Raw genomic sequence first — 26,222 nt, 5'->3', positions numbered from 1 at the left:
GGGGCACACCTTAAAAGAAGTACAAGACTCCACCCACAGAGTGTGCCTATCTTCTGCGCTTTATCACTGTCCCTTGAAAATACTCTAATATCCTGTGGAAAGGAAAGAGCAGCATGGAGTAGAGGAAGTAAAGCGGCGTTAGTTGCCTCTCCCCTCTTCCTAAACCAAATCTGCTTGGGTGCCCTACATGCCCTCTGAGGAGATGCAGCAAAGGAAGGAGAAGGGTGCCCCTGAAGAGATTTTTGTCTGCTCAGAAAAGTAAAATTAGATTTAAGACTTGAAGGAAAAACACCAGTAGAGTAGCTTCCCAACTAATTCCACTTCAAAATATATACAAAAGTATGAGAGTGATATAGTTGTAGTATGAAAAGAATGAGGTAAATGAGATAACGAATGAGGAAGTGGGTGTCTACAGAAAGACATCTGTCAAAATTAAAACACAGGGCTTCCCTGGTGGCGCAGTGGTTGAGAGTCCGCCTGCCGATGCAGGGGACACGGGTTCGTGCCCCGGTCTGGGAGGATCCCACATGCCGCGGAGTGGCTGGGCCCGTGAGCCATGGCCGCTGAGCCTGCGCGTCCGGAGCCTGTGCTCCGCAAGGGGGGAGGCCACAACAGTGAGAGGCCCGCGTACCGCAAAAAAAAAAAAAAAAAAAATTAAAACACATACATCCCATCAATTATTTTGTACTTTCTCACAATTTACCTATAGGCTCCTTAAAGGGAACTTGCTTGGTTTTTGTTTTGTTTTTTAACCTCCCAACCAAACTAGAGCATAAACATCTAAGCTAGGATGACTAGATTATATATATGTATAACATATATATATAGGCTTATATATTAAATTGGCTTATATATCATTAAATATTATATATGTATAAATTTATTGGGCCAACTGTAACAGTAAATTGGGGTCATTATGATTATGACTAGGTGGGTGTTTTCTGAGGAGCATCCAGTGATAGTCCTAACAGCAGAATGCATATGGTTTTCAGTATCAAGGTAACCAGCCTTAGAATTGAGAACTTCAGTTGTCTCAACTCAGATACTGAAACAAGATGGATGTGAATATACACACACAGACACACGCACATGCTTTCCAAGTCAAATCCATGACAAGTATGACCAAAGAAATTGTTTCTAATTCTGTATAAGATGATGCTATTATAAGAGCTGGTTTATCAGGTTGACAAATTCTGTTTCCAGGAAGCTAACCAATTCCTGGCATTACTTAATGGATAAAACTTGTTTGGTAGTTCCAGTGGTGCGAACACACTAGAGGAATGGTTTGGTTCTATCTCTTGAAATCTGGGGCAACTGACCCAAGTGAAACAAAGTAATAGAATCTGATTTTGTGTCAAAGTTGCATATATTTCTAGAGGCAAACGGGTTCTTTTCTTAAAAAATAAATTTATTTAGTTATTTTTGGCTGTGTTGGGTCTTCGTTGCTGTGCACGAGCTTTCTCTAGTTGCGGCAAGTGGGGGCTACTCTTCGTTGTGGTGTGCAGGCTTCTCACTGCAGTGGCTTCTCTTGTTGCGCAGCATGGGCTCTAGGTGCACAGGCTCAGGAGTTGTGGCGCACGGGCTTAGCGTGTGGGATCTTCCCAGAACAGGGCTCGAACCCGTGTCCCCTACATTGGCAGGCGGATTCCTAACCACTGCACCACCAGGGAAGCCCTGGTTCTTAAACTGATACTTCAAACTGAGGACATGGATAAAGACAGGAAGCAAATCGAGTGGTTCTTTTAGGCATTTCTTCCTGGATTGGGATTTTAACTGAATTATCTGTGCTATCGTACTCTTTCCTTAAAAAATAAAAACAAACAAACAAACCTTTTAAAAACAAATAGCAGCTTTCTTAGAGTGCAGTAGTCAGTTATATGGACTTTGGAGTCAGAAAGACCTGGCTTTAAGAAGCCTTAAACAAATTACTTATTCTCCCTAAACCTCAATTTCCTCATCTGTAAAATGGAGATAATAAAAGTATCATTACACAGAGCTGCTGTGAAACTTAAGGGAAAAAACAAACAAACAAAAAACCTTACAAATTATTCCTCACGCTACCTAACACTTAGTAATGATGGAAAAAATGCTGGCTATTATTTTTAGTAATGGAGAAAAGGTTAATGTTGAAAAAAATGCTGGCTATTATTATTAGCAATGGAGAAAAGGTTAATGGAGGCCACCATCTATCCTAATATTTAATTGTATTTCTGAATTTTTATTATTAATCATTAACAATAACCATTTACTGAATACCTATCATGTATTATACATTAGACAGTTTTGAAAGATACTTTAAGGTATTCAAACTCTAGGGGTAAAAAGACAAAACACACAAATACAAGGTTACACAAATAAAGAGACTGAATTAGACAAGAAACAAACCAGAATACATAAACACATGTGTAAAAAAATTTTTTTACAGTGTGAGTAGCAAGAGATTATATAGATGATTTTACAGAATAAAGAGTTTTCCAGAAAAGCAAGTTGTACCAGCTATGCAAGAGAGCTTTACAAATAAACTGAGAGAAGGACATGAAAGCAAGCGAGTGGTGGAGGAAAAGAAAAGGTCAGGGACTGATCCTCAGTGAATAGTAATGCCATCAAGTAGAGTAGGAAGAAGGTGTGCTGGCACAGAAGCCTTTAAGAGGATTGGGAAAAAACAAGGGTGACACCACAGAAGCTCAGACCAAAGAATAGCAGGGGCACGCAGAGGCCAGGCAGGTCCAATAGGGTAGTAGAGGCAGAAACAATTTTACAGGGAATAGAGAAGCTGGAGATTAAAAGAAAATTGGAAGTAGTGGAAATCAACAATTCACTTATGAACTTTACACGTGAACAAGTTGAGGCAGAGGTAATAGTATGCTATATAACCTTGAAAAGATTTCCGAAGGATGGGGTTGGTCTGACACACTTAAAAGCTACCAGAAAGAAGCACAGAGGAAGAAGTTAACTCTAGAGATTAGGAGGTCAAGGATCTAGGGGTGAGGAATATTCATAGAAAAAGAAAAGAAGGAATCTATGAAACAAGGTTTACAGTTCAGGCTTAAAAAGTGGAAGCTCTTCAGCAGTCTCAAGCAGACAGCCATCCATAATTATCCAGCGGCGTGTACTTTTCCTTCTCCCCATACCCTGACCTAAGGCATGGGGGCTGCCAGGCAACACACTTCTCTCTCATTAGTCCCAGCAGGAAGTCACTCTTCCAGACTGAGCTATTACTTCTATCTAAAAGCAGGGTCCTAAGGCACTCCCATTTACAAATTCCCTTGGCTTAAAACCCAGAAAAGTTTCCAGAAGCAACATGTCCTTCGATAAACATTGTTGTCCTGCATGATGCCAGACACTCACTCTTTTCCATATATACAACCCCCAAATTTAATCTTTGTTTTCATTTAACAAACTACTTCTTCACCTTGCTCTACCCAACTCTGCCAGATCATCTGATCACACTGCTCACTCAGGAGATCCTGTGCTTCAGAGTGTCTGTGAGTCAGATTTTACTATCTTACTGTTCATGACATGTTACATACTCACACTGCCTCCACCCTCTCCATACCTGGGCAAACATCATTTCATAGTAAGTATAAGCAAAAAGGTCTGATCCTCAATTCACAAGAAACATTTTTCCTTTTTCCTTCAAGGCCCTGGTTGAATCTTCGCTAAATCTCAAAGTCAAATTCTGGTGTTTATTTTTCTGTTTCTGGGATATAACTGCCCTTCAATATTAACTGATGACTTAAAATTAAAAAATACATATTACAAAGTAAGCTATTGCTTCCTCGTAAAAATCAATATATCACCATCATATTTTATTTTAATGGTTAATGAAATTGACCTTACAGGTCTGAGGACTATAGGATAATGTATGTCAATCCCAAAACTACAGAACTGATCTCTCCCTCCTATGTACCTTTACAGTTTTGATGAAGTACCTATAACACCTCATTGCACTGATTTGTTTTCATGTTTTTGGTTCACCTCACCTAACTGTAACTTCTTAAACACAGGATACATGTATGTACAGGGCCTAACACTATATCTGACACATAAGAGATGCTCAATAAATGGGCAAAGAAAAAATGGATAGCTTACATAGTCAGAACCAAGAAAACTGCTTCTTCCTCTATGTATTCCCCTAAGTAATGCTAAGTTGGACTGATACTTTTTACCAATGCCTAAAATTCAGTTTTAAAAACCAATCATCATTTTGTAAAGTATCAGAAATCTAGTCATGACATAGCCATGTTGATTCATTAAACTGTGATCCCAATTTCAATCAAAACAGTTGCTAACTATTTAGAGTATACACAGGTGGTCAGATTCTAGCTTGGTCTAATTGGGAGCTCCCAACAGACTTGAAACCCTAGAGACACAAGGCATCTGTAAATCACAACGATTCTGACTTCAAACCAAGTTATCAAACCAGAACCACAACATCCTAAATCCTATACTCAGTTCATGATCGTTTCCAGTAACATTTCCAAGTTGTTGCATAGTTTTCAGTAATACTTCCCACTAAATTTTAGATTGCATTTATAGAGTCCAAATAAACACTAGTAAATTAATCTTAGGTGTTATTAACAGCATGTGCCACTATAATTACTAAAACTAGGAGAGAATTTTGGTGTGACCGAGAAAAAATGACCAGTCAAGCCCAAATTTTTCTTTATAACCACATAGTATCAAAGCCAAAAAAAAAAAAAGACTATTTCCTATTATTTACAAGGATAAGTGTAATTTCCACTAGAAATTTACTGGGGCTAACAGCCAATACAAAATCTGACCTCTTTTCATTACCAACCCAAGTTGTCAAACAAGCTTGAGTCTGGGGCTTAGAACAGCTCAGGAAAATATGACTATTAACCAAGGAACCTGAAGGGCAGGAACTCAAATTAGTTTTAGTCCTTTCCTCACTGGGCTGGAGTTTAACAAGTATAATAAAAATATTAATAAGTCTATGCTTCTCTCTTATTACCCCTTGAATTTATTTAGGACTGCCTGCAGCAACTAAAGCATACTAACCTGGGAATTTGATTTTTCATCATTTATGTCACCAAAATGGAAACTAGTATTTAAGAGAGACTCTGTGTGTGTGTTTGTACATACATGCTTGCTGAGCCCTATACAAAGCAAACTAAAGGCCAGGTTCTAAGAGAATTCGTTATCAGCTCTAATTGCACGTCAAGGTCATCTACTAAAAGGAAACCGAGAATGGTATGAGGGGAGAGTGCTGAAGAAAGCCAGGCAGTGGTTCTTAAATCAGCTTGCCTAATATACTGCAACCACCAGGCAAGTTAATTCTCCCCTCACTGTCTCACTTTCTTCATGTAAAACCTGACATGGGGACAAATGAGAAGACACTGAATTTTTGGTCCTTTTTCGTTTGGGGCTCTGGACCCTACCTATATAGTTCCTTTCCTCCTCATTATTGTCTCTCCATATACTCACACACTTAAACTTTTTGAATTTTTTTTTTTTTTTTTTTTTTTTTTTGCGGTACATGGGCCTCTCACTGTTGTGGCCTCTCCCGTTGCAGAGCACAGACTCCGGACGCACAGGCTCAGCGGCCATGGCTCACGGGTCCAGCCGCTCCACGGCATGTGGGATCCTCCCGGACCGGGGCACGAACCCGCATCCCCTGCATCGGCAGGCGGACTCTCAACCACTGCACCACCAGGGAAGCCCCTGAAAATATCTTGAAATGTGAAAACAGGCTGACATCTATTTTATTTCTAGGGATGCAATGTAGTCAACGCATCTGGACACTCTAACTGATTTAGCAGTTGAGAAAGTGGGAAGTAGGTCTGCACACCCTCAAGTATTTCACACTACCCTTTGGGACTTAAGACTGTCCCCGCAGGACAAAAAGGAAAGACTTAGAAAGATTATAGCAAGTGTAGGCTCACAAATCAATTCAAAGATTTAGTTCAATCATCAAATTCCAGAACACAAAATAAATGTATGAAACCTGGGGAGGACAAGAAGAATTATGTTCCCCATTTATAGTAAATGTTCAATGAGTATTTGGTGAATTATGTATTTAAATACCAGGCCTCACTGGGTTCCTTTTCTGCTTACTGTCACAGACTTTTCCCAGAAAAGCAAGCACTTCTGAAGTAAAGCATGGGAAGGAAACAGTAAGCCCAACAAATGAACAAACCCATCTCTTACTGTATGAGGGGCAGTATGGAACAGAACAAGGTAATTCATTCAAAGCCAGAGTGTAAAGATGGGCCGCAAAAGAATATCTGCCCCATGTGACACAGCAAACATTTAACCCCCTACAGAAACGACTTGACCTTGCTATAGGGCAAATCAAATATTAACGTTCCCTCTTCACAGATGCAATCAATGGTCGTGCAAATGATCTTTTTACTGACTTTTACCCCTTGATTATTTATGACAATACCAAATACTTTACAGAACTTGCCATTGCAAACAACAGTATCAAAATAACTGATCCAACAAGAGAAGCAAAGTACATCTAAAATGTTATTTGCTACTTAATCTAGTCCAATAGTCATTTGGTAAATTACCAAAAAGGACATGAAATATAATTCAGTTCAAATGCTGCGTGTGGAAGACATTAAAAGCTTTTCTTAGATTACATCTTCACAACAGAAGTTACAAATATCGATTAAAAAGGAAATGATTTCATAGAGATTCTTTTGTGTAGTGAATGTTTCTCTCTTTCAAAAGTTACATAATTTCAGGGATACAGTTAGATTAAAATAATGGATGTAAAACACTACTAGATTTTTCGAAAGGTAGGATGTGTATTATAAGTGGCAGCCCGCGACCAATTCCTAACCTCCAGCAATCTGAGCGCAGCTCGCATTTCTCAACCGCGCGGTTGATAACAGTGATTGCCGTTTTAATCACCTCCCAACCTATCTCCCTGCACGCCCTCCCCCCTGCGCTGGGGCGCGCACAGGGCTCGAGAGCAAGCCCCGGGAACTCTCACAGGCCAGCCTGTGTGAGCAAAGGGAAGGAAATGACACAGGCAGGAAAAAAAAGCAAATCAAGGAAAAGACACAACAGCAGCTGGGCCTGCACCAGCCTCCAGCCCGGGCCCCACACTGCGCTCGCGCTCCCCCGCCCTCGGGCTCGCGGTCCGGCTCGCTCGGCCCGGAGCGGGCTGCCTCGCCGAGCATGGGCCCTCGACCCGCCGCCGCTTCTTTGGGATGCGCCGGCCGCGCGGCCCGGAAGGAGGCTGCCGAGTGGGCTCCGTCGGCCGGGGCCGCCCCGGCGGGCCGAGAAGCCAGAACCCCGCCCGGGCCGCGGAGCCGCTAAGGCGCGAGCAGGGCGGGCGGGCGCCGGCGGTCCGCAGCCCCGGCCCGGCTGGCTGTCCATGCCTGTCAGGCGGCGGCCCAGGGTCCTCCTCCCCTCAGTCCGGGGCGGGGCAACGCGAAGCAGCGCGGGCACAGGCCGGGGCGGTGGCGACACTCACCCATGGTGGCGATGGCGGCGGCGGCGTCTTGGGCCCGAGTGTCACCTCCGCAGCCGGGGCTGCATGCCGGGGGCCCGGGCGGCGGGGACGGCAGCGGGCCTGGCTCCGCGCAGGGGGCGCGGGCTGCGCTCAGGGCCCCCGCCGCCTCCCCAGGCTCCGGCTCCGGCTCCGCCCGCAGCCGGGCGCTGTGGCATGGGCAGGGTGGCCCGCTACATCCCCGGCGCTCCTCGGCTCGGCCCAGCCCGGCCTCGGCGGCGCCGCTCGGCCCGCCCGACCGCCAGTCCCTCAGTCCCGCAGTCGCTCGGTCCGGCCGCCGTTCTCCACCTCAGGAACGCTCCGAAAAACAAACCGCTGGTCGCGCAGCTCGCCCCCTTGTCTGTCACTCACCCCAGCACCCGCCAATCCTAGGCAGCCGCTGGACCTTGGTACCACCCCCCACTCACTTCACCAGCCAATACCAAGGAGGAAGTCGCTGCCCCCGCCACCCCTCCTCCCCCCGCCCCGGCTCTCTCTCCAACATCCTAACTCTCAGCCGCCAGCTAATCATCAGCACCACTTGATGAACCAATCCCGCCTACTCTCTCAGGCTGCCAATAGGCGAAGCCAAGGCAGTTTCCGAGGGCTGTCTACCGCCTGCCAATCATTGAAACAGCTCCCGGTTCACTCCGCTGCTAGCCAATCACATAGAGGTCTCTGAGCACCCTCCTCTGCGCATCCCTCGCAGGCTTGCCCTCCCTCTCTCCCTGGGAGGTGTGGGTCGCTCCAATCACAGCTCGCGCTTGAGGCTCCGCCCACATTCCCACCTCCCGTCAGTCACCCAAGGCTCGGCGGGCGCGCGGGCTGGCGCGGTTCCCTGCCGGCTACTTTGGGGCTGGAGTTTGGGAAGGCGGCTGGAGGGGCCCCTTGGCCTCCCGCCTCCCGGCTCTCGGCGGTCTCTGATGCTGAGGTCCTGCCCCTCCCTGTGCCCACACCGGGCGCGTAATAAGCGGGGAGGGTTCTGGCTCTGAGCGCTTCCCGGCATGTGGCCACCTCTGCCGCCGGATCCCCAGGCAAGTCCTCCGGTCCAGACGCTGCGCTTGCCGGGAGGCAGAAGCGGCTTACCACTGCCCGCCTTTTCCTGGGTCTCACACCTCCAGGGCCACACTCTCCAAGGGGCTGGGGTAGTGCCGGAAAGTGGGTCCTAGGAATCTGCTGGCCAGGGCCGAAACCATTAAGTGCAAAGCCAGAGAGGTTCTTTCGGGAAGAAAACTTTTTTTTTTTTTCCTGGTCATAAAAGCAATACAAGCTCTTTGTATTAAAATTGAAAAAAATAAAAATAAAACTTCCACCCCAGAGATAATTTTATCTTTCCTACCTAAATATACAATGTTTGATAAAAACGGCTTCACATTGTTTTGTAGTGTGCTTACATTTTATCGTAAGTGTTTTCCGGGGCCACTGAATATTGTTCCAAAACAATTGTACTGGCTGCATGATATTTCAAAATAGAGATGACCATAATTAATTTTCCCAACCCCCATTGTTCAACATGTTATACACCCAGATCTTCAGATTCCAAGTCCTCCACAATCCCGGTTCCCTTCCTCTGGCTTCTGTTCTACTGTAATATAAATCAGACGCCAGAATCATCTTCCTCTTGTTTTCAACTGTCAACTAAGAACCTTTAGTGGTGGCTTTGCCTTGGTATCAAATCTCTTAAGAATTACCTTAGATTTCTCTCTTCTCTCTTTCTTTACACCCACCCCTCCCCGCCACCACCACGATTCAATCAGGCCCCTTGTCTGTTATTTTTTTCCTCCAACAAGCTTTTAAGTCTGTCATTTTCCCACTTGAGTAGATCCCTACCCAGTTTATTGCAGTTCCTTAACTATAATAACTTCTCTTTTCTGGGAAGGGGAGGTAAAGCAGAGAGAATTAATATTTATCAGTCATTTTCTATGTGCCAGGCACATCCTCTCAATCTTTTCAGTAACTTTGAGGTAAGTAGTAGTACTGGTGTTTGAATGATGAAGGTGAAGCTCAGAGAAGGTAAGTATCATGTCCAAGTGGTAAAGCCAGGATCCACATCAGGGCTTTCTGACACCCAAAGGCCATGCTCTTGCACATTTCTCAACTGTTTTTTCCATTATCACCCCCCCAAGGAGAAAATTTTTAATTACTTAAATTTAAATTCTCCCTAATGTGAGAAATTAAATATTAAGGGATAAGATTTTGTCAGGTAGGGCTGAGCTTTGAAGCCCATATACCATCATATTATCGAAGATTTTTTTCACCTCGTAAGAATCATTTTTCGTCCTGTTGGGGATATCACCCTGTTAAGAATGTGTGTAATAGGCCAGTGCTGGAGGTCACAATCTGCCAATCTGAGGCTCAGATCTGACCCTTAATTTTACTGAGCTGTGAAATAAATATTTAAAAAAAAAGACATTTATGCCAGTGGAAATGTAGGACCCACTCCTAGATTTAGGAATACTTGCCTGTATTCAAAGGTCCATTCAGGAGCTTCTCCTGGAATGTCTAAAACACAACTCCAATTTAATGTGTTTTACACTGAACTCTTGATTCTTTCCCCCTCCCCCCACAAACCTTGCTCCTCTGTTTTCCCAATTGTTAAAATACAAACCTAGGAGGCGTCTTCCTTGATTTCACTTTCCCTAACATCCCTATATCCAGTCATCCAGCAAGTCTTTTCAGCTCTCCTTTCAAAATGTATCTGAATCCAACTACTCACCACTTCCACCCTAGTGCAAGCCACCACCATCTCTACTGTATAACTGCCCTAGCCTCCTAACTGGTTTCCCTGTTTCCTCTGTGGCCACCCAGCAAATGATTCTCCACACAGCAGCCAGAGTGATCCTTGTAAAATGTAATTCAGATCATGTCACTCCCCTGCTCTCAACCCTCCAATGGCTTCCCACCACACTTAGAATAGAATCTTCCAGGCCCAACAGGAGCCGGCTCCAGCCATCCTCTCCTACCACAACTCTCCTGCTCCCTCAATCGCTCCAGCCACACTGGCATTCTCACCATACTTTGAACCTACCAAGCTCAGGACCTTTGCACTTGCCATTTGTTCTGCCTAGAATGCTCTTCCCTAAGATGTTCCCACAGCTAATTCTTGCATTGCATTCAGGTCTCTGCTTAGATATCAACTATTAAGAGCGCCTAAACACACGATCCAAAATAGCCCCTCTCCCCTCCATCATTCTGTATTTCTACATTCTGCCTTATTTTTCTTCATAGTGCCTGAAATTATATACTTAGTCTTTCTTCCAACTACAATGAACATAAGCCGTGTAGGAAGAGGGATTTTGTCCTGTTCACTGCGCTATCACCGGCACTTTGAACAGTGCCTCGTACATAGTAGCACATGCAATACAACTACATTAAGTCTTTAGCTGAAAAGAGCCTTCTGATTTTTCTTCTACTTTACTATCAACTGCTTTCTTTGAGGGCTTCATTTCTGTTGCCTGCTGCTTAACCAGCCATCTCAAACATTCCCATGCTGCATTTACCATACTGGGCTTTCTTCTGAACTTCAGAGGCATCACCCATTGAGTACCCCACAGGCACCTCAAATTCTACAGGTCCAAATTGAACTGATCATTTTCCTCCATAGTTCTCTATATCCTCTCTCCATCTTCAGTTCCCCAAGCTGGATGCTTCTGAGTTATCTAACTTGGAGAGCTCTTTCTCTCCATTTCCCTTCCCCCACAGCTAATCTCGACCATGTCTCCAATCTGTCCACTCCTCTCCCAGCCCCAGCTCCACCATCCTAGTTCAAACCCCCAAAATCTCTCACTTGGATTACTTAGTTTAACAGCCTCTCAAGATCACTCCCATCACAGGGTGATCCTTTAAAATGGATACCTGATCCTGTCATGCTCTGCTTAAAAACTTTAAGGCTTCCCTGGTGGCACAGTGGTTGAGAGTCCGCCTGCTGATGCAGGGGACACGGGTTCGTGCCCCGGTCTGGGAGGATCCCACATGCCACGGAGCGGCTGGGCCCGTGAGCCATGGCCGCTGAGCCTGCACCAATGGAGCCTGTGCTCCGCAACGGGAGAGGCCACAGCGGTGAGAGGCCCGTGTACTGAAAAAAAAAAAAAAAAAAAAAAAAAAAAAGATGGTCTAGCATCTCTCACAGCACATTCAAAAAAACAAATATTTGGGACTTCCCTGGTGGCACAGTGGTTAAGACTCCGTGCTCCCAATGCAAGGGGCCCAGGTTTGATCCCTGGTCACGGAACTAGATCCCACATGCATGCCACAACTAAGAGTTCACGTGCCTCAACTAAAGGAGCTGGCGAGCCACAACTAAGGAGCCCACCTGCCGCAACTAGACCCGGTGCAACCAAATAAATAAATATTTTAAAAAACTCAGAATTCACAAGATATAAATTAATTAGGCTTCACTCTACTGGCTCTTAAAAATAGTCAAAGTGCTCAACATATAATTCTTAAAAAAAACAATTATTTGTTGAATAAATAAGTGAACTTCAAATGGGTATGTTAGTAATGGAATGTAATTTCCACAGGTGTGCCCTTTTAGCTATGTATTTTATCTACTCTATGTTGTCTCTCTCCTCACTCTTCATTTTCCCCATGTGAAGGCTCCCAACTGGGCCAGGCCTTCTCAAGTCTATTCCCCTAGTTTTACACTGAGTAGATGCTCCTGGTTAAGCACGTGAGCCACTCCTGACCCCAAGACTCATTAGGCAGCCAATCACACACCAGCTGCACATTTTCCTTTTTTCTTCCAAGAGCACAGGACACATGACAGGGAACAATAAATACAAATGAATAAATTTCCTTAAGGGATAGCTCAATGCATTTGGTGTAAAAACAAAAACAAACCAAAAAACCTATCACCTAATTTGATGAAAATTCTTTTAATTCAGAGGTAAAGTGGAATATATTCAGATTACCAGTTCAACCAGTTAGTTTATCTGCATTGTTAAGAAGTGATGTACACAGAAGATTTTTACACCTCCTTTACATTTTTATATATGGACATTTACTTCTAAAGAAAAATTGCTTTTCGTTTTGAAATTCCACTTCTATAAATTTATCCTAAAGAATATTTTGCAAGAGAGCAAAGGTAAAGAATGTTCATCGTAGCATCTTCTGTAAGATAGACAACCCAAATGTCCATTGATAGAGACTAGTTAAATAAATTATGGCACATTAATTAATACAATAAAATACTACGTAGCTACTAAAAAGAATGAAGCAGACGTCTCCATTCTAATACCAAAAGGAATCCAGGATATATCTGGGGGCAGGGGGCGCAGGAGACAGGTTATAAAGCAGATATATATAGGGTGATCACATTTCAGTTTTTAAAATAGTTCTTTCACACTTAGTGGGAAAAAAGGCCAACATACACTGAACACTTCCTATTGCCAGGCACTGTTTTAAGTGCTTAGCATATATTAACTTATTTAATTCTCAAAACAGCCTTATGATATAGATGCTATTATCCCCATTTTATAGATGAAGAAATAAGTACAAAGAGGTTAAGTTCTTCCCCAAGGTTGCTAGCAACTGACAAGAGTCAGAATTTGTGCCCCAGAAGATTGACACCAATGAGAAGAGCAGACTGTTAATGGTGGTTGTTATTTTAGGAGGTTAGGATTAGATGGGACTTTAATTTTTTTGCTGTATATTTCTATAACGTTTGACTTTTTAAAAAACAATAAAGGTTACCTTTTTGGCACAAACCAAAGAAAGATAAAAAGAGGAAAAAGTAAAAACTTCTATCCCATTCACTGTCTGGGGATAGAATAAAGAGAGAAAGTGATTTCAGTCAAGACGAGCGTAGTATCTATCATGACACTCTCTTTTGTGAGATCTACTGGCTCACTTATTTTCTCTTCATAGAATGTCTTCAGAGGAGTCCTCAGGGATTCAAAAGTTGAGGACTCTTAGAGTGTGAAGCTTTATTGACAGCTGTGCTATATATTTCCGAGAGAGAAAAAAAGTAACTCAACCACACGACTGAATTTCCAGAGTTGGCTAGAGGCAGAGTCTTCACTGTTCCTGTCTGATTCAGCGGGGGCCCCTGGCAGAGTTGGGGCAGCTACATACCACACGAGCGCTTCTCGTAAGAGTCAAGGCTATGGACAGAGCCTGTCACTGATACTTCCATCCCACTGAAAGGAAACTTGAAAATGAGCCCGAGCCAGCTCAAGGCTCTAAATGATTTTGTGTTGCTAAGACAATGACCAAAGATAAGGCAAAGGCAAGCCAGGACCAGACGCTATTCTTCTGACTTTAAGGTACACCTGAATCCCACCCTCTCACATGCTGTCTCCCTAACAGGACAATAATGTGACTAGTTTTCTTTTTAAAAAAATGCTTCCCTGATAAAGTAAGATACGATTATTGAAAATAAAACTCAATTATAACATCACCACCCAGAGATAACCAGTTTTGATATTTTGGTATACTTCCTTCTAGTCTTTTTTTAAAAGTTCATATATAAAGTATGATATATATTTTAAAATTTGGACCATACTATACATATAGTTTTGCATCTTTGTTTTTCACTTAACATTATATTGTAAACATTTTCTCTGACATAAAATATTCTTTGAAAAATAATTTCTAGTGGCAGAATAACTCATACCCTCTTTACTTAACTATTCAGTTAAATAGTTAACTATTTAACCTGTAGAGCTAAGGGTCTCTTTACCAGATCTAGAGGCAGAGCAGGTCCAAGTAAGCTTTCATTTCTGCCTTTCCCATACTAATTGCAGGAAAGACTGCAGGGCACCGCCAGGGGTCAGTGCAGAGCTGTTTAGTATGTCTTTATGCAAGAAAACTGGTTACACAAGAATTCACATTAACAAATCCTATCTATTAGATTAGAGGACTATTCACATGAGTAACCAAGTTCCCTTCTAGAGCAGGCTTCCTTAGTACGGATTTCTCAGATCAGCATGACCACATTCTTCCAAATTAATTTATATTCAACATTTATAATAGACCTTGGTTTATTTCATACAGATGTAGTTCTCACCTGCTTGGTATGAGATCATCTGTGCATAAAATACTTGGCCTGACTATTTCGTAGGTTTTTTTTGAAAATCAAATGAATAAAATATGAAAGTATCTTATAAGTTAGGAAGTGGCATTTAAACTTTACATTGCCCTATTTTAATGATGTGCTATTCAGATATTTAGATGAGTTATCTCCTATAAAAACTAAAGAATGCCAGGTAGTACCAAAATTATGAAATGAGGTATAACAGCATATGCTTTGGCACGATAACAGGTTATTTCATTGGTTTTCCTCCCTCTAGCCTTCACTCTCCAGCTGTTGAAGTCATCATGGAATTAGTAATCTGTTTTTCCTAGAAGGTGAAGTTATCATTTAGCCAATCTGGTTTTAGTTCTTTTCCATCCTCATTTACCTACGAGTCCTTCAGGAAAATTACTCTGAGCTCAGAACTGGCTTAAACAACTTACAAGAAGGTGGATAACAGGGATCAAAAAGCCGCTCCGGGACCGACACGCCTGACGGGCTCCAGCACAGGTGGTTGGCACTCCTTGTCTCTCTAAACCCAGAAGTGGCTCAGGAACAAAAGGCACCAAGGCCCCTATTTCCCACCTGGCCAGGCTTCTGACTCAGCCTTCTTTCTGTTCTTATCTCCTTTCCAGTTCCCAGTGCCCCATCATCTGGCATCAGGGATGGAAAGGAGCCAGGGCTGGGCATTCTGGGGATCAAGCAGCTTTCAAAACCAGCTTGGTACAGCCCTTCCTGAGCGCAGCCCGCTGACAGGTCCACTCTGAGCAATCTCAGAACACAGAGGGACCCAGGCAAAGCAGGGCCTGGAGTCCCTTATCACTGGCACTTGATCTCCTTCGGGGCCACAGCCTTAAGCTCTCTGACAGAAGAAGGGTACAGAGGCCACACAAAGAGAACAAGGATGCGTGCACAGCACCTCACATTGCCCTGGGACAGCTCCGGTAGAGAGCAATCCTGTGTCTTCCCCATGAGGTCCTACGTCTTAGAGTGGATCTAACACAGGGCATCAATTGAACAGCCTGTAAGTGCAGTTCCTGGTACACAGTAGGTGTTTGATCAATATTAGTTATGTGAAAGAATGACAGGTTTAAGCCATTAGATGAGCACTAGAGCACAAAGTACCTGGAGGGAGCTACATTTCTATGGTCAATCAAAAAAATAAAGTCTTGGGATTGGAGTAGTGGAACTAAGCCTACAGACTTGAAAGGAAGTCAAGAGGGTCCCAGCAACTGGACACAAACCCAGGAACACTCAAGAGTCATACAACAGCAGTGCGGCAAACCCAGATCAATAACTGTTATTATTTAAGAGCAGTTTCTAGTACATGGGCCCTCAGGGCACCTACCATCCCCACAAGGGCCAACTTCCTGAGATCAGAATCTGACCAGCTGACTGGCCTCACTCTGCATCCAGAAGGATGTGGAGGGGCTCACCTGGGAGGGCACGGAGACACCAGCAGAGCTGACAAATAGGCTTCACAAAAGTGCAGGGATTCCGCTGACCACAAACTACAGGTCTTCTGCTTCCTAACCTGCTAGACCACCCACCGCCCTGACCTGCTTGAGTCTCAGAGGATGCTGCAGAAGCTTGTGCTCCAGAATAGGCTGCCAGGGGCACGTACAGCCTGGCTACTCAATGTTGTCATAGACGTGGATCACGTCATTGTGGTTGCCGAGAGCCTGGATGAGATGGGCAGCCTGCTCCAGGTCAGGGTCAGCCAGCCGCACCTTTGTGTTGGGGATGAACTCTAGCATACAGGACACAGAACACAGGCCCAGGGAGTCCAGCTTCTTCCTCACTTGATGCAGTGAAGAGGCATCACAAATAAACTAGGAACAAAGGAAAGTCAGGAGGTAAGTAGCCAGGAGATAACAGGACAAAGCTGGACAGAAGTTTGCAAAACCTGAATGGAATTACTGTATCACTGGGTTTAAGTCTTCACTGGCAGAAACAGAGTTTTCAATGTTCTGAAACCTTCTCATCGTCCTCAAGAGAGTAAGCCCTATCCGGTATTCTCTTAGTAAATGTCTGTGCAATATGTGAGCTCTTTATCTCACCTGTACCCCGGGCACAGGAAAGAAGAGACTGACAGAAGCATGCCTTAACATGTCAATCAGGGGCCTCTCGGAAGTCCACCAAACACTAAGGCTTCACACTCACTTTAAAAATGTTCGTTTCCTCTTCATCTTCAGTTTCCTTGACATCCTCAGCTCCTGCTTCTATTGCCAGCTCCAGGGCACGCTCCAGATTCACAGCTTTCTTCTCTTTGTCCTCCACTCCAACCACGATCACCCCCTTTTTGTCAAAGGAGTGGCGAGCTCCTTCAGCCATCATTCCCCTAATAGGAAAGGAAATGGGCCAGAAAGAATGCCTTTAGACACTCATTCCCACCCAGCCCCTGGAGTATAAACAGACATGGAGCAGCTCTCTTCCTGAGGCAGATGCAGCTACCACTGGGCAAGGGAATAATCCAAACATAACCCCAACCTTCTATTTTCTGCCCTGTCTGGAGTTTGGAGGATGCAAAGACTTTGCTCATCAATTCCTGTGCAATTAAGATTCCATTCCTGGTTGTACATTTTAAGACCTGGACATTATACAGACAGATGGGATAATGGGACAGAGAGCTCGTTCTACACCTGATGAACAAGTCTTTTGGATCCTGCCCAGTACAGAACACATTAAGGGAGAATAAACGATCCCATTTGGATTCTGCTAAGGATGAAGTGTGTGTAAAACTTGAAACGCCACCAGGAACAACAGTACTTTCCCTGCACAGAATTGGAACCTAAAGACTCTGTACCCTTCTACTCTCCCCAGACACACACCTACCCATTCTTGTTCAGGATATGTTTGATGTCCGAGTGGCACTTGGAGCTACTGTTAGATAACGCCTCAATGAGAAGAGAAGAGCCACCAGGGCCTCGGCCCTCATACAACAAATAAATGTCCTTGGTTTTCTGCAATAAACAACATAATCACATTTTCCGGTTTCCTAGTTCCCTCCTACATGCCAGCCCAGGCACCACAGGCACCACAAAGTTGACTCCATGGGATGGGCTCCCTGGGCTGGAGCCTAGGCTGTTAAGCTTCAATTTTGTCCTCCCCTCTGAGAGGAGGCCCTTGGGACCAACTTTTGAGATAATTGGAAGTACTATCCCTTACTTGGAAGGCAGTCTGTTTCTCTTGTCCCTGAACAATCAATCTGCCATCTCCCAGCTTTGTTTTCGCCCCTCCCCAGCTGAATCCCACATCCACCCCGCCATAGCGCCTACTAAAACTCATTCTCGTACACCTTATCCCGCATGAAACCCACCTGTGCTCCTACCCCAGCGCTGCTGAGTACTGCCACGTGAAATGACACATCTGGGCCTTATCAAATAGCATAGCCTCAAAATTCAAACAATCGATCAAAAACTCTAATGACCAATCTCATCTGGATCTCCCACACTGCCTCTGCTCATTCTTTGCCCGCGCATCCGATCTTCACCACTCTCTCCATCACCCTGCCCTGCCATCTTCCCAGGAACTCTCAACTGATGACTTCTCCCTTCCTCTTTCACAAAGGAAATTAAGGACACCAGGTGGGGGAAAATCCTCTGCCTCCACCGCCTTATCTGCACCACACCTGACAGGAGGGCAGTATGAATGACGGTTAGGCATAGGCTCTGGAGTCTGTCTGGTTCCCAGTCTGTCATTTTCTGTGTGACGTGGTCAAGTCACCTAATCTTTCAGTGCCTCAGTTTCCATTTAAGGTTGTTCTGAGGAGTCAGTGAGGTAATGCATACAAAGTTCTTATCAAAGAAATTGGCCTGGAATAAGCACTCAATAACTGTTAGCAATTAAGATGACTACTACTTCCTCAGATCCTTCCCCCTTGTCCTAGAGAAGAGGTGTCCCCTCAGCTGGGCTTGCAGACAATTCCCACACCTAGGCTCTACATCCCAGCCCCTCCCACTATCACTATCATCTGCACCCTCTGTATTTCTACTGGCTTTTCTCCTTTAAGGCATAAATATCAGAAAAACAAACCCTTCCTCAAACTAACACCAGGGCTTTCCCCATACTGTGGCCCTTCTTTTTACCCCATCTCCTCAAAACTCAGCTCAGCAATCCTAGGCTATATAGTTCTGTACGCTGTCTATACATCCTGCTCCTGACTGTGCTCCCATAACCAATGGCCGAGAGAAGAGTCACCAGGAGACTTTGGGCTGAGTGTCAACGACATCATTACCCTTCTCTGATAATTTAAGGGGTGTGTGGTGGCCTTCCAGACATGTGCCCTGTAGGGACTGTGATCAAAAACAAAGTTAAACTGAGGACACACCTCCATTTTCAGTGCTGCCTCAATTGTTGCCTTGGGCATGTGCTTGCTGCGACACACCTCTAAGATGCTGGCCAGGTTTCTATTGAACTCGGGGTTGGGGCCTCCTTCTGAGATAGAAAAGAGTAAGCAGAGACATCTCATTATGACATGAGAGAAAAAAGGGATTTCCGCCTCCTACCCCCATCAGCCAAAAGAGCGACAAGTCAGCACTTAGATCTCGGCTTGTTGAGGACACTTTATCCAGTGTTTGAATGAGATCTGGGTAAGTATTTTGGAAAAGAAGTTTTCAATTCGCTCTGAATGAAAGGCCGAGGATCGGGGTGGGCCTGGCCCAACTCTAGGAGGCAAGCAAAGCCGTGGGCATAGTGAGGGCAAGTGGCTACCACCGGGGGGTGACCGTCAAGTTCTCACCTTTAACCGCTAGGCGAATGCTCAAACTGAGCTTAGAGAAGACGCGACTCCTTTCGGTGTCCTTGGGACCCTTGATGTGCCGGACTTTGGACCACTTGTTGTGCCCGGCGAGGACTTCTGCCGTGAGGTGCAGCGTCCGGCCCTCACAGGGGCTACAGCCTGGGGACTCAGGCTGGAAGGCCGGGGGGAAGCGCGGACGAGCCACCCGGACCCCGGGGCCTCGCGCCCACAAGCACTGGGCAGCGGCCCTGCTCAAGGTGACAGGGGCCCAAGCCGCCATCGGCTCCGACCCTGGGCCAAGGTCAGCAAGAGCAGTGGCCGAGGTCAGTCCGCCGAGTCCGCCACTGAAACAAGCAGGTCCAGAGCCTGCGGCCTCCTCAACCCGTCACTGGAGAGCCAAAGGCTCAGGCCCACCCCGGGGAGCCGGAACACGAAGTACGCCGCACCTTCACCGCGGCAGCCCAACCCGGGCAGCCGGAACACGAAGTACGCCGCACCTTCCCCGCGGCAGCCGGGAGCGGGTACATTCAATGGTGTAGCACACTTCCTTTTCCCGGTCCGTTCCAAAAACGCGTCCCCACCGCCCACAAAAGCCGTTCCGTCGCGTGGTACTTGCTTTTCTGTTGCTTGCAGCTGCGCAGAGCCTGGGCGGAGGTGGGGCAACCCTGTGCTCAATCCGTCCTGGTTGCCTGGGGAACGCCGGACTTTACTTCCCACGATGATCTAGTAGAGATACATCTTAGTTATGAAACTGATTTTGCTTCAGAATGACTTCCCAACTCTAAGCAGGCCTAGAATGATAAATGTTTTGTTGTTGCAAAGAAATAGGTAGTTCAATCACTTCACTTTAAGGTAGGGAAATCGCCGCCCAGAGATGTGATTTATCCAATCATTTAGTCTCTCTGAACTTCCTCTTCGATATCTGTAAATAAGGATGCTCCTACTTGCTTTACCAACGTAAGAGGGTTGAAAAAAGCTCTTGGAGCGTTAAAGTAATAAAATCTTATGTAAATAGCAGCAGCGATCATAGTGATGAAGTCCCTAAATGCAAGAGACGCTTGCCATCCTGGAGAGGGAGGATGATCAGAAGAGTTTCCTGGAGCCTAATTCGCCTCTGCATTTTCCCTCTGCTCTCACAGAAGAGAAAACCGATGCCATTAGGAGGAGAAGGTATAGAACAAACAAAGCAGGAACTGTGAACAACTTTCCAGTGGCTCCCCAGGCTGGTGAGATTAAATCCAAAAACTTGGTGTGTTAGATAGAGAGCAGGTTAAGTTTGTGGCCTCTGGTCCGAACTGGTGGGTTCAAACCCCGGTTGTTACACTTACTTGTGTAACCTTGGGCAAGTTCCTTTACTTTCCTATATTTCAGTTTTCTTACCTGTAGAATGGCCTTGCTATGATTAAATGGGATAATGGATAAAATACACAGGCATAGGTTTTATGTTATTTTTTAGCTATTATGTAAGAACCTTCATAATCTCAGATCTACTCATTCTTCTGGTCTCATGTCCTGACACTACAGTCCAGTTGGAGGGAATTATACTCACTGTACTCTGAATACAAGTCTTTATCACCTCTTTGCCCCTATCTGCTTGGAGTGAACTTCACTGTCTCGGTGATAAAATCTTCATCGTGCTTCAAGACCCAGTTCAGCTGTCCCCTCCTTGGTTAAAGCCTTCCTAAGAGTCCTTCTTTGAGTTTTTAGCTGTAACTAATAGTGCACTTATGAATTGTTAATTTATTATTTTTTATTATCGAAGCTACTTGGGCTGGGCACTCTCCTCCTTGTACTTTGCAGATTACGCAGAAACACCAGATTGCTCCTACTGCTTCTCCCAATTCTTGTATTAAGCACAAACCTGTGTCTTTGCTGTTCTACCTCACTTCTGGCTAATTTTTGTTCTTCCTTCAAGATTCAGCTCAGGCATCATTTCCCACCAGAGGAAAACATCTGCAAATTCTCCATTTGGGTTCAGATGCTCTACTCTGTGTGTTCACATAACCCTTCATACATGTCTGTACCTTAACACTTACTTTTTTAATATCAAAATGTTTGTCTCTGCCATGATATTAAATTCTTTGAGAGCAGGACTGTACTCCTGTGCCCAGTACAGCTTTTTTTTTTAACAAAAACTTTACTGACATGTAATTTAAATATCATACAAATCACCAATTTAAAGCGTACAATGTTTTTTAGTATATTCAGATTTGTGCAGCCATCACCCAAATTTTACATTTTCATCACTCCCTAAAGAAAGTACCCATTAGCAGTTACTCCCCATTTTCCCCAGTTCCCCCAGTCCTAGGCAACCACCACTTTACTTCTGTCTCTATGGGTCTGCCTATTCTGGACATTTCATATGAATGGAATCATACAATATGTGGTTCTTTTGACTGGCTTCTTTCATTTATCATAACGTTTTCAGGGTTCATCCATGTTGTTAACTAATGTTCCATTGCATGAATATACCACGTTTTATTTATCCATTCATCAGTTGATGGACATTTGGGTTTTTTCCACCTTTTGACCATTCTGAATAATGCTGTTATGAACGTTCATATACAGGTTTTTGCGTAGACATATATTTTCATTTCTCTTGGGTATATGCCTAGGAGTGGAATTGGTGAGTCATACAGTAACTCTGTTCGATCTTTTGAGGAACTGCCAGAGTGTTTTCCAAAATGGTTGCATTGTTTACATCCCTACCAGTAGTGCATGAGGGTTCCAATTTCTCCACATCCTTGCCAAAACTTGTTATCATCTCTTTTTGACTCTAGCTGTTGTCATCCTAGTGGGTATGAAGTGGTATTTCATTGTGGTTTTGTTTGTTTGTTTTTTCTCATTGTGGTTTTGATTTCTATTTCCCAGATGACTAATGATGTGATCATCTTTTCATGTGCTTGCTAGCTATTCATATAGAGTATTACTTTTTGTAATTTAAAAATATAGCTTAGGGGCTTCCCTGGTGGCGCAGTGGTTAAGAATCCGCCTGCCAATGCAGGGGAGAGGGGTTTGAGCCCTGGTCAGGGAAGATCCCAGATGCTGCGGAGCAACTAAGCCCACAAGCCACAACTACTGAGCCCACGTGCCACAATTACTGAAGCCCGCGTGCCTAGAGCCCATGCTCCATAACAAGAGAAGACACCACAATGAGAAGCCCGCGCACCGCAATGAAGAGTAGCCCCTACTCGCCACAACTAGAGAAAGCTCGCGTGCAGAAACAGACCCAACACAGCCAAAAAAAAATTATTAAAAATAATAATAATAAATAAGAATATAGCTTAACATAAATGTTACTTCAAGTAGCAAAAAGCAAATGAAGGAAATCTATAATCACAAATAAGAGTAGAGGCCAAGGGTTTCCCTGGTGGCATAGTAGTTGAGAGTCTGCCTGCCAATGCAGGGGACACGGGTTCGAGCCCTGGTTTGAGGGATCCCACATGCCGCGGAGCAACTGGGCCCGTGAGCCACAACTACTGAGCCAGCGCCTCGGGAGCCTGTGCTCCGCAACAAGAGAGGCAGCGACAGTGAGAGGCACGTGCACCGCGATGAGAAATGGCCTCGGCTCGCCGCTACTAGAGAAAGCCCTCGTACAGAAACGAAGACCCAACACAGCCAAAAATAAATAAATTAATTGAAAATAAAAGAGTAGAGGCCAAAACAAAGTTTGAGATAGTCCTGGTCCAATCAGCCTAAACCCACCAGGGCAAAGCTGTAGTCCAACAATGTCAGTCTATCAACTCACTGCAACAAGGCAAACTGCACACCAGAGGGATGGTGGAGTGTCTCACTAAAGGAAAAGATCTCTATTATATAATTATGGGAATGAGTGGAGGTTAGGTGAAATTTCAATGAAACAGGGTTTGATATACTCAAAGGAATACAGAGTTATATGAAAAGAGAGTCAACATCAGCTCTGGACTGCAAAGTAGACCCAAGGTTAAGTTTCCTTGAAAACTACAATGTTAAATGTGGAAAGTTGTGTTCAGAAAGCCCTGAAGTTCTACACCTGGGTTGGAAATCAAGGCTGCTTTTCTGTCAAAGCAACTTAGATTCTCCAAGCAAGACTGTAAGGCTTCATTCTCACTGGACATAATTTCAAACAGCAAACTTCCCGACAGTCTATGATTTTATTTTATTTATTTATTTATTTTTGGCCACACCACGTGGCACGCAGGATCTTAGTTCCTCGACCAGGGATTGAACCCTGCAGTGGAAGCATGGACTCATCGCTGGACCACCAAGGAATTCCCAGTCTGATTTTAGAGAACAGTTTCTTAGTGAATTTTTAAAAGCCACCCAGAGAAGGGAATTATTATCTGATAAGTTGCAGTGTGTGCTTGGGAGAAATATTGTTTCCTGTTAACTTTGCACCTGGTTTTATCTGTGTCTGTTTATCTGTGATGAATGGCAGGGCAGATTTTTACTTTCTCAGTCTGAGCTAATATTCATGTCTCAAAATGAATTCACAGGTGACTGAACCATCCCTAGAGACCTGGCTGTCAAGATCATTGAAAAAAAAAAATTTTTTTTGGCTGCTTTGGGTCTTTGTTGCTGCACGCAGGTTTTCTCTAGTTGCTGTGAGCAGGGGCTACTCTTCGTTGCAGTGCATGGGCTTCTCATTGCAGTGGCTTCTCTTGTTGCAGAGCACGGGTTCTACAGCACAGGCTCAGTAGTTGTGGCACAGGGGCTTAGTTGCTTCACGGCATGTGGGATCTTCCAGAACCAGGGCTTGAACCCATGTCCCCTGAATTGGCAGGCAGATTCTCAACCACTGTACCACCAGGGAAGTCCCTGAAATTTTTAACTTACAATGAACCTTGGATTCTAAAGACTGGCTGAAGGCATCATTCTACTAGGTTTGAACAGGTGTCGTCTAGTACTAACGGCTCTCAATGAATAGAACCACACTCATTACTATTCCAGATACTCTTGCTAATTTGATGGTATGGTGGAGACATTACTTTATTTCCTCTTCCTAGGCACACAGGAAAAATACATTCCTTGCAGTTAGGTTGAATGACGTGACTAAAGTGGAAGGCACTTACTAAATACTGGCTCACTGAACCAATCAAAATGTCTTTCTTCTTTTCCTTTGAAATGGCTCAACAAGAGCACAGACTGAAAATAAAAATAAACAGAGGGAGTATTCATCTAGGACTAACAGCATTTGAATAGCAGTGGGATAAAACTCCTCCATCCTATCACATTGGGGCACAGGCTCGGGAAACCAGCTTGGACTTGGAAATTCTAGTCAGCCATCAGAGCCTGATGTCCTCACCCAGGGGACGTGGGAGTTATCATTTCTTGGTCAGCCTTCACAGCCAACAGATTACTGAATCCTGATTAGCCTGTCCCTTAAATCTCTTCGGTTGTGCCCTGCCCTCTCCTTCCCTGCTGCTCCTGCCTTAGTGAGGCTTTTGCTTTTTCTTATTTTGACTATTTTAATAGGTGAGGTGACTCCTTGTCTCACCCCCACTCAGAGGCATGTTCTTCACTGCCTCCTAAAATGCAGAACTGAGCATGACTTCCCTCTGTGTAAATTTTCCAAAGTCTCGTACAGGAGGAAGGTCTAAACTTTCTACAAAGCACAAGACCACCTGCTCCTGCTCTCCTCTCTAGACCCACTTGCCACCACTCCCCACACAAAACCCCACATCACCTTACCATTCTCTGAATAGAACCATATTCTTCTTGCCTCTACAGATTTATACATGGATGTTCTCTCTGCCTTAAATATCTTTCTTTACTCCCAGAAGACTCCAACTCAGCCTTCAAAACCCAGTTCATAACTACAAAGCTACAGTAATCAAGATAGTATGGTACTGGCACTAAAACAGAAATATAGATCAATGGAACAGGATAGAAAGCCCAGAGATAAACCCACGCACATATGGTCACCTTATTTTTGATACAGGAGACAAGAATATACAATGGAGAAAAGACAGCCTCTTCAATAAGTGGTGCTGGGAAAACTGGACAGCTCCATGTAAAAGAATGAAATTAGAACACTCCCTAACACCATACACAAAAATAAACTCAAAATGGATTAAAGACCTAAATGTAAGGCCAGACCCTATAAAATTCTTTAGAGGAAAACATAGGCAGAACACTCTATGACATAAATCACAGCAAGATCCTTTTTGACCCACCTCCTAGAGCAAGCGAAATAAAAACAAAAATAAAAAAATGGGACCTAATGAAACTTAAAAGCTGTTGCACAGCAAAGGAAACCATAAACAAGACGAAAAGACAACCCTCAGAATGGGAGAAAATATTTGCAAATGAAGCAACTGACAAAGGATTAATCTCCAAAATATGCAAGCAGCTCATGCAGCTTAATATCCAAAAACAAACAACCCAATCCAAAAATGGGCAGAAGACCTAATAGACATTTCTCCAAAGAAGATATACAGAGTGCCAACAAACACATGAAAGGATGCTCAACAACACTAATCATTAGAGAAATGCAAATCAAAACTACAATGAGGTTATCACCTCACACCAGTCAGAATGGCCATCATCAAAAAATCTACAAACAATAAATGCTGGAGAGGGTGTGGAGAAAAGGGAACCCTCTTGCACTGTTGGTGGGAATGTAAATTGATACAGCCACTATGGAGAACAGTATGGAGGTTCCTTAAAAAACTAAAAATAGGACTACCATACGACCCAGCAATCCCACTACTGGGCATATACCCTGAGAAAACCATAATTCAAAAAGAGTCACGTACCACAATGTTCATTGCAGCACTACTTACAATAGCCAGGACATGGAAGCAACCTAAGTGTCCGTCAACAGGTGAATGGATAAAGAAGATGTGGCACATATATACAATGGAATATTACTCAGCCATAAAAAGAAAGAAATTGAGTTATTTGTAGTGAGGTGGATGGACCTAGAGTCTGTCATACAGAGTGAAGTAAGTCAGAAAGAGAAAAACAAATAGCATATGCTAACACATATATATGGAACCTAAAAAAGAAAAAAAAAATGGTTC

At 44.3% G+C, this 26,222-nt stretch overlaps 2 protein-coding genes across 4 annotated transcripts in view; both read right to left on the bottom strand.

The window, feature by feature from the left end:
* The window catches only part of MAP3K3 (mitogen-activated protein kinase kinase kinase 3), a 62,692-nt gene extending 54,923 nt beyond the window's left edge, over nt 1-7,769 (bottom strand). For all 3 annotated transcript variants that reach the window (XM_079904920.1, XM_079904921.1, XM_079904922.1), the window contains exon 1: nt 7,451-7,769. In XM_079904920.1, the coding sequence (XP_079761046.1) occupies nt 7,451-7,454 (4 nt within the window). In that variant the 5' untranslated portion in view covers nt 7,455-7,769. The remainder of the gene's footprint in view (nt 1-7,450) is intronic.
* A 4,151-nt stretch (nt 7,770-11,920) lies between these two features.
* TACO1 (translational activator of cytochrome c oxidase I) lies at nt 11,921-20,007 on the bottom strand. The gene is made up of 5 exons (XM_079904655.1): nt 19,219-20,007; nt 18,808-18,914; nt 17,313-17,440; nt 16,641-16,818; nt 11,921-16,309 (listed from the first exon to the last, which is right to left on the bottom strand). Exons 1-5 carry the CDS (start codon nt 19,496-19,498, stop codon nt 16,109-16,111), a joined length of 894 nt encoding a protein of 297 aa, XP_079760781.1. The 5' UTR covers nt 19,499-20,007; the 3' UTR covers nt 11,921-16,108.
* Between the last annotated feature and the right edge of the window lie 6,215 nt (nt 20,008-26,222).

Source organism: Stenella coeruleoalba (genome assembly GCF_951394435.1).
Source record: "Stenella coeruleoalba genome assembly, chromosome: 19".
Classification (NCBI taxonomy): domain Eukaryota; kingdom Metazoa; phylum Chordata; class Mammalia; order Artiodactyla; family Delphinidae; genus Stenella; species Stenella coeruleoalba.
Note: the sequence above shows the minus strand (reverse complement) of the source record. Positions and strands in the feature narration are given on the sequence as shown.

What these genes read in the sequence shown, in the direction of transcription:
- TACO1 (XM_079904655.1), bottom strand. Translation starts at nt 19,498, where the DNA reads ATGGCGGCTTGGGCCCCTGTCACCTTGAGCAGGGCCGCTGCCCAGTGC. An exon ending in CATATCCTGAACAAGAATGG is followed by an intron (nt 16,819 to 17,312) that starts GTAGGTGTGTGT and finishes CTTTCCTATTAG; the next exon opens with GGGAATGATGGCTGAAGGAG. An exon ending in AGGAAACGAACATTTTTAAA is followed by an intron (nt 16,310 to 16,640) that starts GTGAGTGTGAAG and finishes CTTTGTTCCTAG; the next exon opens with TTTATTTGTGATGCCTCTTC.